General features: G+C 42.8%; 1 protein-coding gene across 1 annotated transcript in view; it reads left to right on the plus strand.

Moving 5' to 3' along the window:
* Nucleotides 1–1,510: 1,510 nt before the first annotated feature.
* The window catches only part of mdga1 (MAM domain containing glycosylphosphatidylinositol anchor 1), a 188,477-nt gene continuing 173,209 nt past the window's right edge, over nt 1,511–16,778 (plus strand). Inside the window, exons 1-2 of the mRNA XM_085764141.1 lie at nt 1,511–2,473; nt 3,758–3,847. Coding sequence (XP_085620267.1) covers nt 3,781–3,847 — 67 coding nt within the window. The 5' untranslated portion in view covers nt 1,511–2,473; nt 3,758–3,780. The remainder of the gene's footprint in view (nt 2,474–3,757; nt 3,848–16,778) is intronic.

Raw genomic sequence — 16,778 nt, forward strand, 5'->3', positions numbered from 1 at the left:
AAATTTACTCCAGAAAATGAAATGATGATTAGAACAAACGGATGAATCTTCTTTACTGTATTAACAGGAAAACCTTTGCAGACCTTAGAGCAAAGACGAATACCTACATGGTCTCTTTCTATTTAATATTCAGATCCTGACAGAGGTAAATGGTCTGTGGGACACTAATGTTGCATTATGTGCTGGGATTATGCTGTAGGCCTGTAATGGATTACAACTGCATGGTATTTAGTGATATTTTGCTGCTATAGGCCTATACTGCCGGGGGACTTCCCACAATGCACCAAGCTCCTCTCTGCACTCCCTCTCCATCTGTATGCATTCATATCCCTTAATACACGTTACCAACTTGGCTTCTTCTCTTCCCATACTTTCATGGTTTCTCTCTCCTTCTGTCTCCAGAACTGTAGAGTCTGGGTAGCTGCTCAACACCCACTAATTATTATGCATCCTTACTATTATTTCTCTTTCCATGATTATTATTTTTTATTATTACTCTCGTTATGCATCTCTGTGTGAGCCTGTGTTGTGTTCTCTTTTCTTTTGCTCTGTGCTCTCTCTATCTTCCGCTCTGTGTTTTTCCCTGAGTTTTTCTGTTTTATCTGAACTTTCCAACACATCCATTATCCTGAAATTGCTCAGTCCACCCACTCAGTACTTCAAACAGGCCAAAGCAAACCATAACCACATATGCGTAAATCCTCAAGGTCAATATCTGGATTTTTTTTTCTGTGTCAACCAGAATTATTTGAATAAGGGGAACTAGTCATGCAATAAATGAGTTGGACCAATTGAACTTGGACAGTTTAATATCTTTTCTGTTTTCAAGGTTTCTGTCATACAGTTACAACACATTTACAACCATAATTCTCATTGACTGCTGATGTTCTTGATATTCTCTCTTCTGCATCTTGTTCTTATCTGCTTTCTGTGAGAAGCATGCAGACATCTTAGATTAAAAAGAAATCATTACAACTTTTAATAGAAGAAGTAATAGAGTACTGTTCAAATTTAAACCCTATTTTTCCAGCAACAGATTGTTGGCTCTACCCTGATAAACAGGCTTGTTTGATATTTTAAGTGTTTGCCTCACTCCATCCAGCTGCACACAGAGTAACTGCTTTGTGATCAACCAGCATCTCTCGTGGAGAGGCCAGAAATACAAGAGCTCTTTAAAGGACGCTGATTTCAGACCCCCCCCCCCCCTCCTCCCACACGCACACAAACACACACGCACACACACAGACACCCCAACATCGGCGATGAGTTGAAACATGCCGCCATGTGGCCACAGTGGGAAGTGAAAATTCGCTGGCGGAAGGAGTGGCGGAGTACAGAGAGGGGAGAAGTAGACTCCAAATATCAGTGTGAGAGAGATAAGATATGAGAGGGAGAGAAGGAGGTGTGGAGCGAGAGGGGGAGTGGGGTGGAGTGGAGTGGGGGGGTCAACAGTCATTGTATTTTCACTGTCATAAATAATTGGTCCGTGGGGCCCCTCCATTAAGCCAAAAAAACTTTGCGAGCTCCTTTCTGTTCTAATTGGCACCGACGATCGGTGGCACTGCAGCTGGCGAACTCCATCAAAGAGTGGACAGCAGAAACAAAGACAAAAAGCAGCGCTGCCCCTCTGACTCTTGAAAGACAACTTATCGAACCCTAAAGAGCTGAAACCCAATTCAGAAAGACTGGGTGATCGGGTGGTGAAAAAGAGCGGAGCAATGCTGCTCTTTTGACAACCTGTTCAGCGCGGAGCCGTGAGGCTTGAGCGCATCTCTGTGCAATCCTCTGTCCTCCCTCCCTCCCGCTCTCCCTCTCTCCATCCTTCCATACCTCTCTCTCCCTCTTCGCAGACAGGGGCGGTCGTTCTCAGTCTGCGCACATATTCCACTTGGCCAGCATCACTTGGAGTCCACAGACACAGCGCTGATTGAACGAGCGGAGAGGAGCTCATTTTCAGAGCGCATGATTGTGTTAGAGGGGCTTCACTACACTGTCACCAGAGAGAGAGAGAGAGAGAGACAGTAAAGCCACTTCAACCACGCCTTTAAGAGTAAATAAACCACCACAGAGGAGACTGGGAGTACAGGATTTTGGCCAGCTAGCCTTTCTTGAGTTTTTCAAAGGAAAAGTGGTTTTGTTTTCATCTTTGGAAAGAGGGACTCTGTGGAATCCAGCAGCGGTGCAATTCCGCCGCCCGCTTTTCTGTGCGTAAAATAAAAGTTTAACACACCAAGGAGATTATATGAGAGGTCTGGGAGCCCAGCAAACTCCACATTGTAATCACCGGGAATTGTAAAGCTCACATCGGACGCACCGGAGGAGGATATACAACTTCTCCACACATTTTTTGTGCAGAGGCTTGGGAGGCTGCTTGGTCTGACGGAGAGCGGAGGAATCCGCTTCGCTGAGCCGGGAGGAGTGCGCGCAGCGCTGGGTAGCAGACAGACCCAAAGGACGGTACCTCGGAGATAAGGTAGTGAGGAACAGGGATTTCGTGCGTCCACAGAGACTGCCCTTATGTAAAAATTACCGTTATCTTATTCATCTATTAACTTAACATCTTGTTCATGTGCGTGATTTGTCCGTGGGAATGAAATGTGGATCTGAGAATGTCTCCAAATATAGGCACCATTTTTTAAAAAAAAACCAAGAGTACAAAAGTTGACCCATCCTCGCTATAGTTACAGGTAATTTGCGTCATACTCAGAATTCGCATTTACCTTTTTTTCCCCCTCTTTTTTTATTTTAACATTTACGTAGGCCGGTCTCTTTTTTTGTGCAACCAATAAAAAAATCTACTGGGCTGTTACTACATGTCAGCGGGCTATAAGTCAAGCGCAGCGCATCCTGACGTTTATGCAGCTATTAACTCACATACATTGTAAAACTGAAACTTTGATCACGGCGCGCTGTTTGATGTAACTCGTCAATTGAGCAGACTCAGAACCGTTATACAAATAAACGGACCAGACGCCGGAGGAAATCCTCTTGTTCGGTCAAAGGAGTCGCGTAAGAGGGTCCATTAGCCCCTGACTCCAGCTGCTTTCCATCCCCTCTCTTCAGGTTTTCCACAGGTTATCATTTGCACACGGGCGCCTGCATGCATTTAAAAGGGGTACGAAAAATATCAACACAATTTAAAAAAAAAAAAGAAAAGAAAAGAAAAAAAAAGTGGTGTTTTTAAAATAGCAGTGGACTTATCACCCTCTATACCACAGGGACAGTAATAATTACATTGATCGGAAAGAAAGGCGGTGTGCCTGTGTGTGGGTGTTTGAGGTCCAGAGTGCATGACCCCACTTGTTGTAGCTGATATCCTTCCTGAATACTGCAGTCTAATCCTCAATCCTGACTGCACCTGGCCCCCCTCCCGTCCTTTGTGTTTCAGTGAGGAGGAAGTTTAGTCACGTTAAACGGCAGACAATCCTGTCAATCTCCAATTCTCTAACGCACATAGCCCTGCGTGTAAGCTTTTTATAATCCATGATTTGTGATTGAATTACCCGCCCTTTAAGTTGAATGAAACGATGTAGGCTGTGCAGCGGGGGCTAAATTGCTCTGTAATATTATTTTCACGGCTTAAGGGGTTGGAGGAGACATTGCTGAACACGAAAACACAATTGAAAGTATCTCTTCTTCCTTTTGGATAACAATCACTCAGCTGTCGCCTCCTGTTTGTCACATACATTTGCAGTCTGTTCCCCTGTGTGCCTCTGTTTTCACCTCTTTTCCTCTGTCTCTCTTCCTCTTTTCTCAGGTTATGACGGAACTGAGTTGAACATGGAGCTTTTCTGGATTTTCTTATTTTCTAGTGTCTATCCTCTTGCCTGGGGACAAGGAGTTTACGGTAGGAATGCAATATTTACTAATGTATTCCTATTATAACATCAATGCACACTTTTAGTGCAGGCTGACTGGGCTCCATTTCAGCAGTGATGTTAATTTGTTCAATTATTAGTCCATAACCTTAATTAAGGGCTTCTCCGTGCCACGTATTGTCTGCATTACAGTAGCTATGACGCACTAATAGGAGGCAGTAGGCTATAATAACTAGCTTTTAAAGCTCTGCAAGAATAGCTTCAGGGAGAGCGGCAGCAAATTAACTTGTACGGGAGATATCACTTGTTGTAAGTCACAGGAGGAAGCTGGGAAAACATCCAGCAATGAGGTGAAGGGGAAACCCACCTCACCCAAATCCAATCTCCCTCTGTTTTTAGGATGATGTGAATCTTATTGGTGAAATTCACATTTAGGTCAACAGATTAGTGCTTTATGACACAAATATGAGCAAACTTTTATTCTTTAAAGATGGAGGTTAAAGCTCGGCCACAGTTTAATCCACCACTGTGCCACATCCTTGCTGCACTTGCTTGCTCTCTCTCACACTCATGCAGAAATGGAACAAATACAACAGGTTTCAGCTTGAGGATGAGACTGGCAGAGCTTTCTGAAACGTGGCCCGTCTTTGGTAGGTTAAACAGGACAGTCACACTGCTTTTGAGGATAAAGCGGAGATTTGTCCCCTCTTAAGGCCGTCTCACTGTACTACAAAGACTCGGTTTCTTTAGCTACAGGCGCTTGGCCAGATATACGTCCTCTTGTCCCTTCAGGCAAAGCAAACACACAAACTGAACTGTCAGCTTTGATACTTGGATTCTGATGTTTGAAGGCATGTGGCAGCCATTGAAAACAAGGTCTGTTAAGTCACAGTAGCACGGAGTGCTGTTGTCATAAGCAATCCCATAGCCTGCCGTCACGCCGAGAAACGCTGACAATCTGTCATTTGCTGAAGCAAAGAAGCCCATGTAGGAGTCCTTGCTAACTAATCAAGCTTGTACCACTCCAATACTTCAATCTGGTACTGACGTGTCAGTATTAGTGTAAATTAGAACCACCTCTTAGTTTACAAATCAGCTTGCACAACATCTTTGCTTATGTAATTTGACCATCAGTTGACACAGTTTACATGATTCTATTGATGCCTTTGTAAATGGTGTGCTGCTGACAGAGCAGCGTCTGTGCACAGTGACAATACTGGATCAGATCCTTTAGGACATTTATTTATTTGTAATTTTTCAGTTACAGTTTCCTGATGTAGGCCTTACTCATTTAGATAAAGCTACAGTAGGATCTTTCACATATCTGTTTTGCACACACCCGTGACCTGTGTCATCACTTCAAAATATTTCCAGCATATATATATTAATTGTTTTCAAGCATAACAGTATGGTATACAGAACTTTTAAGTTTCTTTAAATGTCAGTGCTCATTGTGTTGGCATGTGTGTTAGTTTTTTTTTTTTTTCAATCATGCAGTGACTTTTCTGATCTAGTTTGACTGTCCTGTGAAGACTCAGATCTCCAGTTTGCCCTTGTGCATTCTTGTCCTCATTTATTTTTTCATAATAACCATATGAAACAGTTTTGGGTTCTCTGTGGGGTGATACTGATTGTCATGAAGAGTTTGTGCTTGTGTGCCTCATGGGCTCTGTCACAAATATGCACTGGGTCGAAGCAGATAGTTATGCGGTCACTGCCAGTTGTAAAAGCTCTAACAATATTTTTCTTGCACGCACGTACGCACACACACACACACATATATATATATATTTTTTTTACTTATGTGTTTATTAGTGCTATAGTTAATTTTTTGTGTCCAACAGTCTGCAGCCTTTCAGTTTCTGCTGAGGGAGGAGAAGTCCCAGAGCTATGTGTGAATGCCAGCATTCACAGGCCCCACATTCCCTGGTGGACTGTGTGGTGGTGGTGCTCAGCTGTGCGTACCTGTGTAACAACTGTTTCATGTAGGTAAATCGTCGTTAAAAAAAAGATTTAAAAAAAATTGCCATTCAGAAAGAACAAATCATTTCACAATTTGCACTATTGGAGTAAACAACACGAATAAGGAAGATTGGGGAGAGAGCCAACAAGTTTGGCACACTCACCCGCTGTGTACGCAGATATGCATAAAATGGTTTCCCTCACTTTGGAATTGTTTAGCACTTGCTGTAGCAGACAGATGCGACTCGGTGTCCATCGGGAGTGGAACGGTGAAAGCGTGCCTGATTGATGTCAGCACTTTGGACGGCTGTGAGGTTCATTTACTGTAGTCTTCTCTTGGGTATGTTGGGACGTGCGTGTTTTTTTGTCAGCTGTGTGTTTGCACATGTGAGTTTGTGTGCCAAATGCAGACACAAACATGAAGTGTGTGTGTGTGTGTGTGTGTGTATGTGGGGGCACACGCATGGATGAGTGGGACATGTTTGTGCGGCAGAGACACTTTTCTCCCCACTGCAACAGTTTGCTGGCTCAGCAGGGACTTGTCGATCAGTCACTATTTCTCTTCCAGCAGTGTGGTATTGATTGTACTTCTGTGAATTCTGGTAGGCTGTCAAAAACCTTGTAACACCTGTCTATCAAAAGGCAATTGGACAGAGGTGCACCAAGGAAATGCGATACTGTACAGAGAAGGAAAAGCCATACACCATATGTTTTTGCAACAGTAAGCTTTATTAAGTTAGTTGCTTATATAATTCTATCATCAGCCTGCTCTTCTCCTCCTTGGATAAGCTTTTTATATGCATCTCTACACGTTGATCACAAACTCACAAACACCACTGCATGCGTATACAGTGATTTTCAAGTTTCACTTAATCTGGACACACTATAATCCTAAGAATTACAAGCATGATGTTGCATTCACATGCGCCAACTCTCAACATACTTAAGGATTAGGGGAGGTTCTGAAAATTTAAAGACTGCTGGCAGGATGTGACTTCTCATCTCAACGGCTCAGTAGTTACGACACCCAACCAGACGAAGTCTAGCAGAGAAAGTGTAACTCCATCTTTGTGTTGCTGCGTCACATCCTAATCTGTGAAGCAACAGAATTCACAAGGACACCAAATTATTGACTACTTGATGGTCACACACAACTATTAGCTCGTGGTGTAGATGGAATCCAAACTGCATTTGCCTGTAACATGTAGCTTCATCATCCGCCTGTTACCAGGAAATTTAATGAACTAAAATCAATGGTTTTGCTTAAAAGTGTTTTATTTTATTTCTTTCGATTTGAGCAAGGGCCTTGCAGCAGCTGAAGTGAGGCCTTGCCAATGGCCATAGAACAAAGCACTACAAGAGATGCAGAAAATGAAAAAGTTTAATATGCCTAAATTGCACACAAATTTAACATCACTTTGAAGATGTTGCCCAAGGAAGAATGAAAGGCTTAGAATACATTGCAAGTTTTTTATTTGCAGTCTGCCTGTGTGTAGACTAACACCCAACATTTGAATGTCGTCCTAATGTGGAACTTGACTGCATTCAAGTCAAGTTTGCCCACCATGGCACTTGTGTTTAAAGGCAGTGACCTAGAAAGAGATCAGTCCAGGTTTATCTGGCCTTGTCATAGTCTCCTGGCTTTAACCCTTTCACTCATCAGCACCTCGTGTGTGTGTGTGTGTGTGTGTGTGTGTGTGTGTGTCTTTTATGTCTCTTGCTGCTAAGTTTATTTTGGATGCTGAATATTGCCCTTTTCTAATAAGCATCCATAATTTATTGTTGGCTCTAAGGGAATGAGGGAGGAGAGGGTAGAAGGGTAGAGGGTAGAAGGGAGACGATAAAGCATTAACTAGAGGTGATGATAACCTTTTACCTCCCACAGCCTAACACCTATGATCCTCCCCCTATGCTTTACCTGTTTGCTTTATCTTTCACTGTATTGGCAGATGTGCACAAAAAGTCTTGGATGTAACCCCGACTTGCATAAAATTTCGTGACAGTTACTCATTTCTTCCCTAACCCACAACATGAGTAATAAAAGACACACGCACACACTTGCACAATTGACTCAGAGAGCCTTTTCTAAGCCTTTTCTCAACTGGGGATGAAGCTTTTGTCCCCAATTACCTGGGGCCTCATTCATCCTTACCAAAAGTGTACTTGCGCCCAAAACCCAGAAGTTGCGCGCGGCAAAAGATATTCAGATTTTCAAAACCCTGCGTACACACACCTTTAAGCAAACTTCCCAGTATAAATCAGAATGCCTACAAGTGTGCACAACTGAATCAGCTTCCTAGCTCGCCCTGTACCCGCCCTTTTTTTTAACCATAAATGGTCAATGCAAACCACCTCACGAACAAGGTCTGCATGTGAATGAGTCTGGTGTGCAGTTGTTCTGTTCTGTGAGAAAAGAACGATGAAATAAATTTCTCAGAGATGGACATAGACACCCTTATAGAGGAGGTGGAGGCCTGGGAAAAAAAAAGACAGTAACAAGAAGAAGCAGAGCGAGTGGTAACATGCTGCTGCTGCTGCTGCTGCTGCTGTCAACGGAGTCTGTGGCACAGAGAAACGGCAGGCATTATGGCACCCTGGAACAGCTGTGTTATACCAGACCTATCCACCTTTTTCCGAACGTTAAAAACGTAAGCCTGTTTTGCCGGTTTTGCTCTTCCGGTGGAATTTTATGTTAACCTAAAAGCCAAAAAAAAAAAAAAAAAAAAATGTTTACGTTTCCATGGTTTCGGTAGTCGCGGTAAATGCATTGTTTTTTTGTTTTTTTTTTAATGAAAATCTGTAAAACGCATGGATCATCACACCAGCTTTTAACAGTGGATATCACACAAATTGACATCCGTGTTAAAAGCCAGCGTTAATAGATCCATGCGTTTACCACAACTATGACAACGACTGAAAACCATGGAAACGTAAACGTACAATTCCACCAAACCGGCAAAACCGGCTTCCGGTTTTGACCATAGATGACGTTTGGAAACTTGTGGATAGGATGAAATTTGGCAGAATTAATCAGAAGAAAGCTTTAATTAGAAAATAGACCATTCTCTCTTTATATATAGGATGTAGCTAGAACATAAACCATCAATTCCAGCTGGTAACAGCCAGCAACCCAGAGTGGTGAGGTCTTGTGTTTGCACCAGGATGGTGTTGTTCCGGAGCATCGCCGTCTCTAATGCTGGACTCAGTTCAGCACGTAGTTCCAAGGGCACAGCTCTAGAGAATCTAAAATAGGTTATAGCCAGTCATTATCATGGGCCAGAAAGTTGTCATGGTCCCTGAAGACCCTTACCCTCCTTTTGGTGTTGTCCTCCAGCAGTGCCAGCAGTGCCGTGGCGCAGCATTACGCACAGGCCCTATACATTAGAGCAATTAGACTGATCTATAACACCCTGAAATACATTCTGAAGGCTGAAGTGTTCAAACGTTACATTTTTCTTTGTGCTGGTTTTGTTATCAACAGCATTATAGTAGAAACAATGACAACAAAAAGAGCGTAACGAGTATGTGAAAGATCAATGGTTTTATTTTTAGACTTTGAGATTTACTTGGCAACACCATGTTAGGCATATTGGTGCTTTATTTCATGCAGCCGCACCATCCTCTTCTCCTCGTGCACTCGGGGAGTGGATGATAGTGGGACAGTGATAACGAAATAAAGTATTTACTGTAGAAGGAATTTTGATTCCAGATTTCTGTTGGATTTTTACAAGAAGGTGTTTATGAAACAGTTCATAGTGCAAAATAATGCTGTTGAATTAAAGCATTGTGATTACGTGGATCTAAGTCATTGAAATTAAATGTGTTAAGGACATCAAAAATAACACTCGTTCATCTCGCACTACTTACGTTCAGAATTTGCATACAGGTACGCACATTTTCCCATCAGGTTTATTTTTATAGGTCATAACCTTCGCCTGGAAAGTGACGCATGCCACTTTCAGGCCCTGTGTTTGTACGTATATATTATAAATGAGGTCATTGGTCTTTAGTGCACAGTCTTGTTCAGTTATGTCGGTGATTGTTGAGTGACCTTTCCCTCTTATAATGCTTAATTAAAGTCCTTGGAATTCAATTAGTTCTGCTCAAACAGTTTTCCAACTGTCCAAATGGAAACAAGATGGATAGATCAGCAGATGGATGATGGATGGATGATGGATGGATGGATGGATGGATAGACGGAAGCAGGTCAATATTTGGCCAAAATAATTCAGTGATTTGTCTGCTAAGCAAGCTCAATTATGTAGAGTGCGAGACAATTACAGGAGCTATTCTTTGCAAAGACCAGATAGGAGATAATGGATTTGCAGAATTGGAGAGCTGATGAATGTTGGCAAGTGTCTTTATTGTTTGTGAAGGATATCAGATTCTGTGTTGCTCACCACAATTAACTATTTAAAGTTTAGATGTAAACTGCTACACCTATTACAAGCGACTGGTGTTATCTGCTTTCCTTCTCTCCTCCTCCTTGTTTCCTTGTTCCTCCCTCTCTTTTGTGTCTGTCTCCACTCATCTGTTGGTCTCTGTGATCCTATCCCTTCTGCTTAAAATTTTAGTGCACATGGTGCTTTAATTATCTCCCCTTGCTCTCAGTTTTTTCTTATGTTAATTAGGTCCCTGAGAACATCCATACATCCATACAGTACGCAACTTCCTCCTCTCCTCTCCTCTCCTCTCCTCTGTCCAGTTTCCTATTTTTTCGGTATGGCTGACTGGATATTAAAGCCCGACAACATTTCTATTAACCTACAGGTCAGCAGGAAAGCCATAGGCCTATGACCAAAGTGATATGTTGACTGTTGTTTACACTAGCCTCACTACCTGGGGGTAAAGGATAAGAGCGCTAAGACAATGTCTTGAGAGGTCTGATTTATCACTCTGCTTCCCACCAGTTTCACTCTTGGCCTGGGGTGGGCACAAGGCAGCAGGTAGTGGTGGGCAGTGTGGCACAGTAGAGCATCCCATGAGGTGGGATAATACCAAATAAGATATATCTAATATATCTCCTTAGAAATCGTAATACTTCTGTGTGTGTTGTGAATTGTCATTTCTATACTTAAAAAGGTGATCTAATATGTTAATTATTAAGTTTTACAGGCACTGGTTGATATGTTTTTTCCTTTCTTAACCTTGCAGAGCCAGGCTAGCTGTTTCCCTCTGTTTTCATTCTTTAAGCTAAACTAAGCTAAGTTTTATTCAAATTGTTAACACAATCTTGTTGTAAATCATTGTTTGATATTTGCCATCCATCTTATCTCGACTGTTTTCTGTTACCATTACTAATCCACACTTTGAAACAACTTGACTCACTATCCTAAGTATTTACTGTGCATAAATACAACTAGATTTACAGACTAATAAAGTTTTATAGCCAGAGGTTTGATGAGGAGGAGGGAAACATTGCTCCAGCAGCAAATGTGTCAATGGAATTATTCAAATATTTGGCCCACAGATCATCACACAATCTTCCCTCTACCTCTTTATTTGTATTTCTTTGTTCCCATCATGAAGTTTCTCTCTCTTTTGGGCGCTGATGTTGTTGTTCATGCAGATCACATCCACGCACAATGCACTTGCATGACAGCCTACACGCAAATTTTCATACGCACGTGCACAAACATCTCACTTTGTATTTACCTTTAGATGAACTCAGAGGTTACCTCACTCTCACCCACACTCCTCTCTCTGTACGAGGATGTTAGTCAGTGTCACACACATACACAGTTATAGCACATGCACTATGCCCACACACACACACACACACCCCTACCTTTTCGATGAGAGTGGTCCAGAGCGTAACGGGACGACGTGGGTGCCCTGTGGGCAGGAAAAACTGTCAGAGAAACTTCACTTTCCTCCTCTGTACTCCAGTCACTCTGTCAGACATTATCAAGCACCTCTTACTGGCACCACTGCAGGAGGGACTGTACACGTGTGTGTGTGTGTGTGTGTGTGTGTGTGTGTGTGTGTGTCTCTGTGTTGTGTGCAATTTTGGAAATTCATTCAGAGCTACTTAATATTTTAACATACTGTAGTAGAGACTAAAATGACAAAGCTGTTTGGAGAGTAGGTGTGTTTTGTTATGCGTACTTTTTGTTTTTAGTGTATGTGGAGTCTGATTCTGGCCGCCTTGAGAGTGAACGAATGAGCGCTTTAAGTGTATCTGTGTATGTGTGTTGATGTGTGTGTGTGTGTATGTGTGTGTTCGCATGCATGGACGTGAGAGGGAGGGAACATTTGGCATCTAACTTATTCATGAAGGCGACAGGACGGTTGTGAACAGCGGTGAGAACATGGCTTACATCAGAGACCGTCTGCCTCCTCCTGCACTTCTCTCACTCTGTCACTCTCCGTCTTCTTCACTTTTTTTTTGTTTCTCTCGTGTCCTCGTCTCCTTTGTATTCAGCCCTTATTTCTTCCTTTGGATTCATTCATTGATTCTTGCATCTTTAAAATGACTCTGATGGAGTTTTTGTGATACTTTCGGTTTCTGTGTTGCATCACAGTTCTTTTGTTTTGTTACTACCAATGGGAGGTATTGAAATTGGAACAGTTTAATTAGTAATATCATTATTATTATTATTATTATTTTACATGATATGAATGTTATTTGCATGTTAAAGCAGAAGTAAGAGGTCCGGTCGTTTTCGCTAATGCTGCGTTCCAGGCAGGCTTTTGAAATCGTAAATTACAGCTTCAAGTCACAACTTACGACTTTGTAGCGTTCCAGGCAACCCACTCGTGTTTTTCCGACCTGTTTTACCGGTGAAAGTCACTATAACGGCCACTTGTAACTTCCGACCGGTGAACTCCAGATCGAACTGGTACGACTTCACGGTCGGAAAAATACGAGTTTCCTTGAACGCACCATAACAGTCCTCGTCCCTACGTCGCCACATTCACGGCGTCCCTTGGCTGCACACACAGCCCTGCATGCCGTTCTCTCTCCTCATTGGATAAAAACTGTAGGATACGATAAATGTTTTCTCCTCGACTCAGAGCAGAGCAGAGTGACTGAGAGACCCGTGTTTCAGTCCAAACACTCTATGTAAGTGATTGCTGTCGGAAGATATAACTATTTAAGACTTATATTAACACAAATATATCACTTACTTCTGCTTTAAATTACGATTTGCAGCCAAACTTGCAAATAATTTTTGTATGTACATGTATTAACTCATATTGAAGACGGGCATGGATAAATTTGTGGCCTTTTAATGTCTCTGTGCACACATCACTGATGATCAAACATACAAGTTACATAACATAAAACATGTTTGAGCGAAGGGAGACTTTTAAGTTTGACCATATTTCATTAATCTAGCAAGTCCTTATGTTGAGCTTACATCTTGAAAGTGCACTGCTTTAAATCTGCACAAAAGGTCAACCTAAATGGTACTCAATTGGAAAACTTTTTTTTTTTTCTCAAACTACATAAAAGTTTAGTTTTAACTCCAAAATAGTACATGCTGGGCAGTCCGTCAGTCATGTTTTTAGAAGATAATGTAAGTGATCTGAAAAGAAATATATATAAATAAATGAATAAAACAGAATAATAGTTGATGAATAGTTGATTAACTGTGCAAAAAAACCTCATTTCCATTAATGTAAGATTTTTTTTAATGAGGGTTGCTGTGATTTATCTTTGACAGTGTTTAGTATTCAGATATTTTGACAGCCCATGTCTCTTGGCATTGGCACACTCTGCCAGCATTTAGGTGTAAATCTCCTCAGAGAGCTTTAGAATATTTGCAGTGTTGTTGACTCAGACCAAGCAAATGGTGGAGTTTCACTCAGTGTGCAAAGTGCCATGCATGCAGGAAGCTGTTCTCGCTGCCTGTCACTGCCTGCAGCACAGACACATATTGATCTGTCACTTCATAGAAAACCTGCACATAGCTACTGCCTGCCTGGGAAAACCTTATCATACACAGGTGATCTGACTTAAGGAGTTGCAGGAAGCGTGCACGCGCGCACACACACACACACACACAGACACACACACACACACACACACACGCACACGCACACACACACCTGAAGCCACACTTTTTGGGGCTGCGCCTCCCACATATGTTCTGTCTTTTCCTGTGGTGCGCACTGAAAACCCTCAAACAACAACAAAACAACCACAACTGCTGGAGTTGGTCGTGTCCAACTAAACTTTCTGACAGCAGGAAGGAATCAACACTGGAAATCTATCTTCTGCTCCTACACACGTCTGCCCTCAATAATTCAGCGATGCGTGCTGCTTGGAGATCTCCCCCTCTCCCTCTCTCTGTAGCTCATGCTTGCTCTCTGAGACTTGCTCTTCCTCCGTGGTAGCCTCCCTCTATCCCCCCAACCCCCTCTGCTCATGACGGTTTTAGTAAAATTTTCTGGCATTTTTAACGTTTGAAATTTCAGCTTGCTGCTCTCGCGCTTTCTCATCTTTCCCCATGCATCCCAGTTGGCTCAGAGATGGGGTATAATCTGTCGGATATGTTGAAAAGTCCCCATGTTGTCAGTGTAGCAATTTACCTGCCACCCGCTCCACGTCGTGATCCCTCTCCTCCTTCTTCTCCTCCTCCTCCCCCTCCCCCATCCTGTCTTTACCCATCTACTAAACTTTTACCTGTCAAAAACGATGTTCCTGTCATCTTCCTCTCGCCCCTTCTTCTCTCATCTCTCTGATTCCCTTTCCCTTCCCAGCCATCCATATAGCTACCCTTAACGTCAAATAAAATCTACCTATTCTCTGTAACATCCTCTTTCCATCCTAATTCTCCCCCTTTATCCAAACCTTTTTAACAGATACAACCCGTCACTTTCCTTGCCCGTTTACCCTCTCCCACTTTCCCTGCGATCTTTCATTTTCTTTATAACCAGCATCTCTCTCTTCCAAAGCCCTGTCATCTTTTTTGCTATCAAATGCTGATTCAGTGGCAAGCATCCACCCACCTCCCCACACACAGCATATAGGACATACTGCAGCGCACACTGTCATTGAAAAGAGCCGACAGGTTTTGGGAAGCAGGGGTGGAGGCCTGACACCGGGGAGTAAGGAGAAAACCTGGGCAAGCAACAACCTCTGCAAATGAGCGCGGGGACTCGGGAGAATGGTGCATCATGAGGTGGAGTGGTTTGATTTGGGTTGAAGTAGATAAAACAAACGGGAGATGGAAATGAAAAGGTTGTTTTTTTTATCAGTCAAATTAAATGCTTCTTATATTACCGATAGTTAAAGCAGAAGTAAATGATCCGGTTGTTTTGGCTAATGCTGCGTTCCAGGCAGGCTTTTGAAACAGTAAATTACAGTTTCAAGTCACGACTTACGACTGTGTAGCGTTCCAGGCAACCCACTCGTGTTTTTCGGACCTGTTTTACCTGTGACCTGTCACTATAACTGCCACTCGTAACTTCCGACCCGTGAACTCGTACCAGATCGAACTGGTACGACTTCACAGGTCGGAAAAACACGAGTTACGGGTTGCCTTGAACGCACCATAACGTCTTGTCAGCCGATGGAGTCAGCAGCCCCCGCCCTCGTCCCTACGTCACCACATTCAGGCGCATCCCTTGGCTGCACCAGACTGGCTCTGGCTGCACACACAGCCCTTCATGCCGTTCTCTCTCCTCATTGGATAAAACTTGTAGGATACGAGAAAAGTTTTCTCCTCGGCTCAGAGCAGAGCAGAGTGACTGACAGACCCGTGTTTCGGTCCAAACACTCTATGTAAGTGATTGCTGTCGGAAGATATAACTATTTAAGACTTATATTAACACAAAAATATCGCTTACTTCTGCTTTAAAAAATGTTTTTGTAACTCTGCATTAATAGCTTTACTCAAATAAATCGGCAAATAAATCTGACTCATTCTTACATAGCTGAGAGCCCATGAGTTTGGTGCTTCTCCACTATTTTGACTGACATACCCCTACTGCCCTATCAAATGAACTCAGGTCCCTTCATTTTTATTTCTAACTTGTTTTTATTAACTTATTATTTACCTTTTATGATGTGTTTTTATAGTGTGAGAGCAGCTGACCGCTGTGGAATTTTCTTTGGGATCAGTGAAGTTGCATCCATCTATCTATACATCTATATAGTATCTATCTACCTACCATACCACACCACACCACCTGTCATGTTTCAAATGTTTTCAGATGGCAGGAGCTGGATGTTCAAATTTTTTATTCATTACTTTTAGTTACGTTTCTTTTGACTCCTGCACAATTCTCAATTCATTTCCAAGCACTGTCATTAATCTAAGCTTGTGGTATTTGTCAGTGTGAGAGATGCCTTGTGCAGTCAGCCTGTTGCAGATGGTCGTTGGTAATCATGTTTGTGTGTTTATCTTGCACCTAAGCACATACTGAGTTACCTAAATACCCATTAAGGTAACCGAGTACCGCATTTTCTGCACCTGGGTCGTTCCAACATACTGTAGCTGTTTCTGTTGGGGTCTCCTAAAGCTGTTTTTCAGGTTTGTTGTTCTATGTCCTTAATGTTACGCAGGCTGCGCTTCTCTCCTCCCTCTCCAGTTCCCGGCTGTGCAGCTCTGGGACCACTGGGATTGAGAGACCTCACTGCTTTCACCACGGCTTTGATCCCTCTCGCCAGGGCATTTAGGGCTATCAGAACAGATACAGCACTGATCAGCTGCTGAATGTATGCGACAATGGCCTCAGTACCTGAGTGCTTGTGCCATAGACGACTCGCACCTCTGGTACAATGAATGACAATCCATCCTAAAGTACTGCAGACAGATTTTGTTCTGTTTCTGTTGCGACTCCTTATCAATGTCGAGTGTCACACTTGAACTGGTATCTCAGTTAACTGTTCATTGCTGAAAGTGAGCTGCACCTGCTGCTCAGCAATGGTTAGATGCATCTATCTTCCCATTTGCTGAGGTTGCATCATTCTCTTTTGCTCTTAACCTCAGGGTTTCCCCCAGTGTATTATAAGCCTGGCGGCCCGCCAGGCCTTCCTTGCCCCCC

This window comes from Trachurus japonicus, chromosome 3 (assembly GCF_045865225.1).
Source record: "Trachurus japonicus isolate A0001 chromosome 3, Traja_1.0".
Lineage (NCBI taxonomy): Eukaryota > Metazoa > Chordata > Actinopteri > Carangiformes > Carangidae > Trachurus > Trachurus japonicus.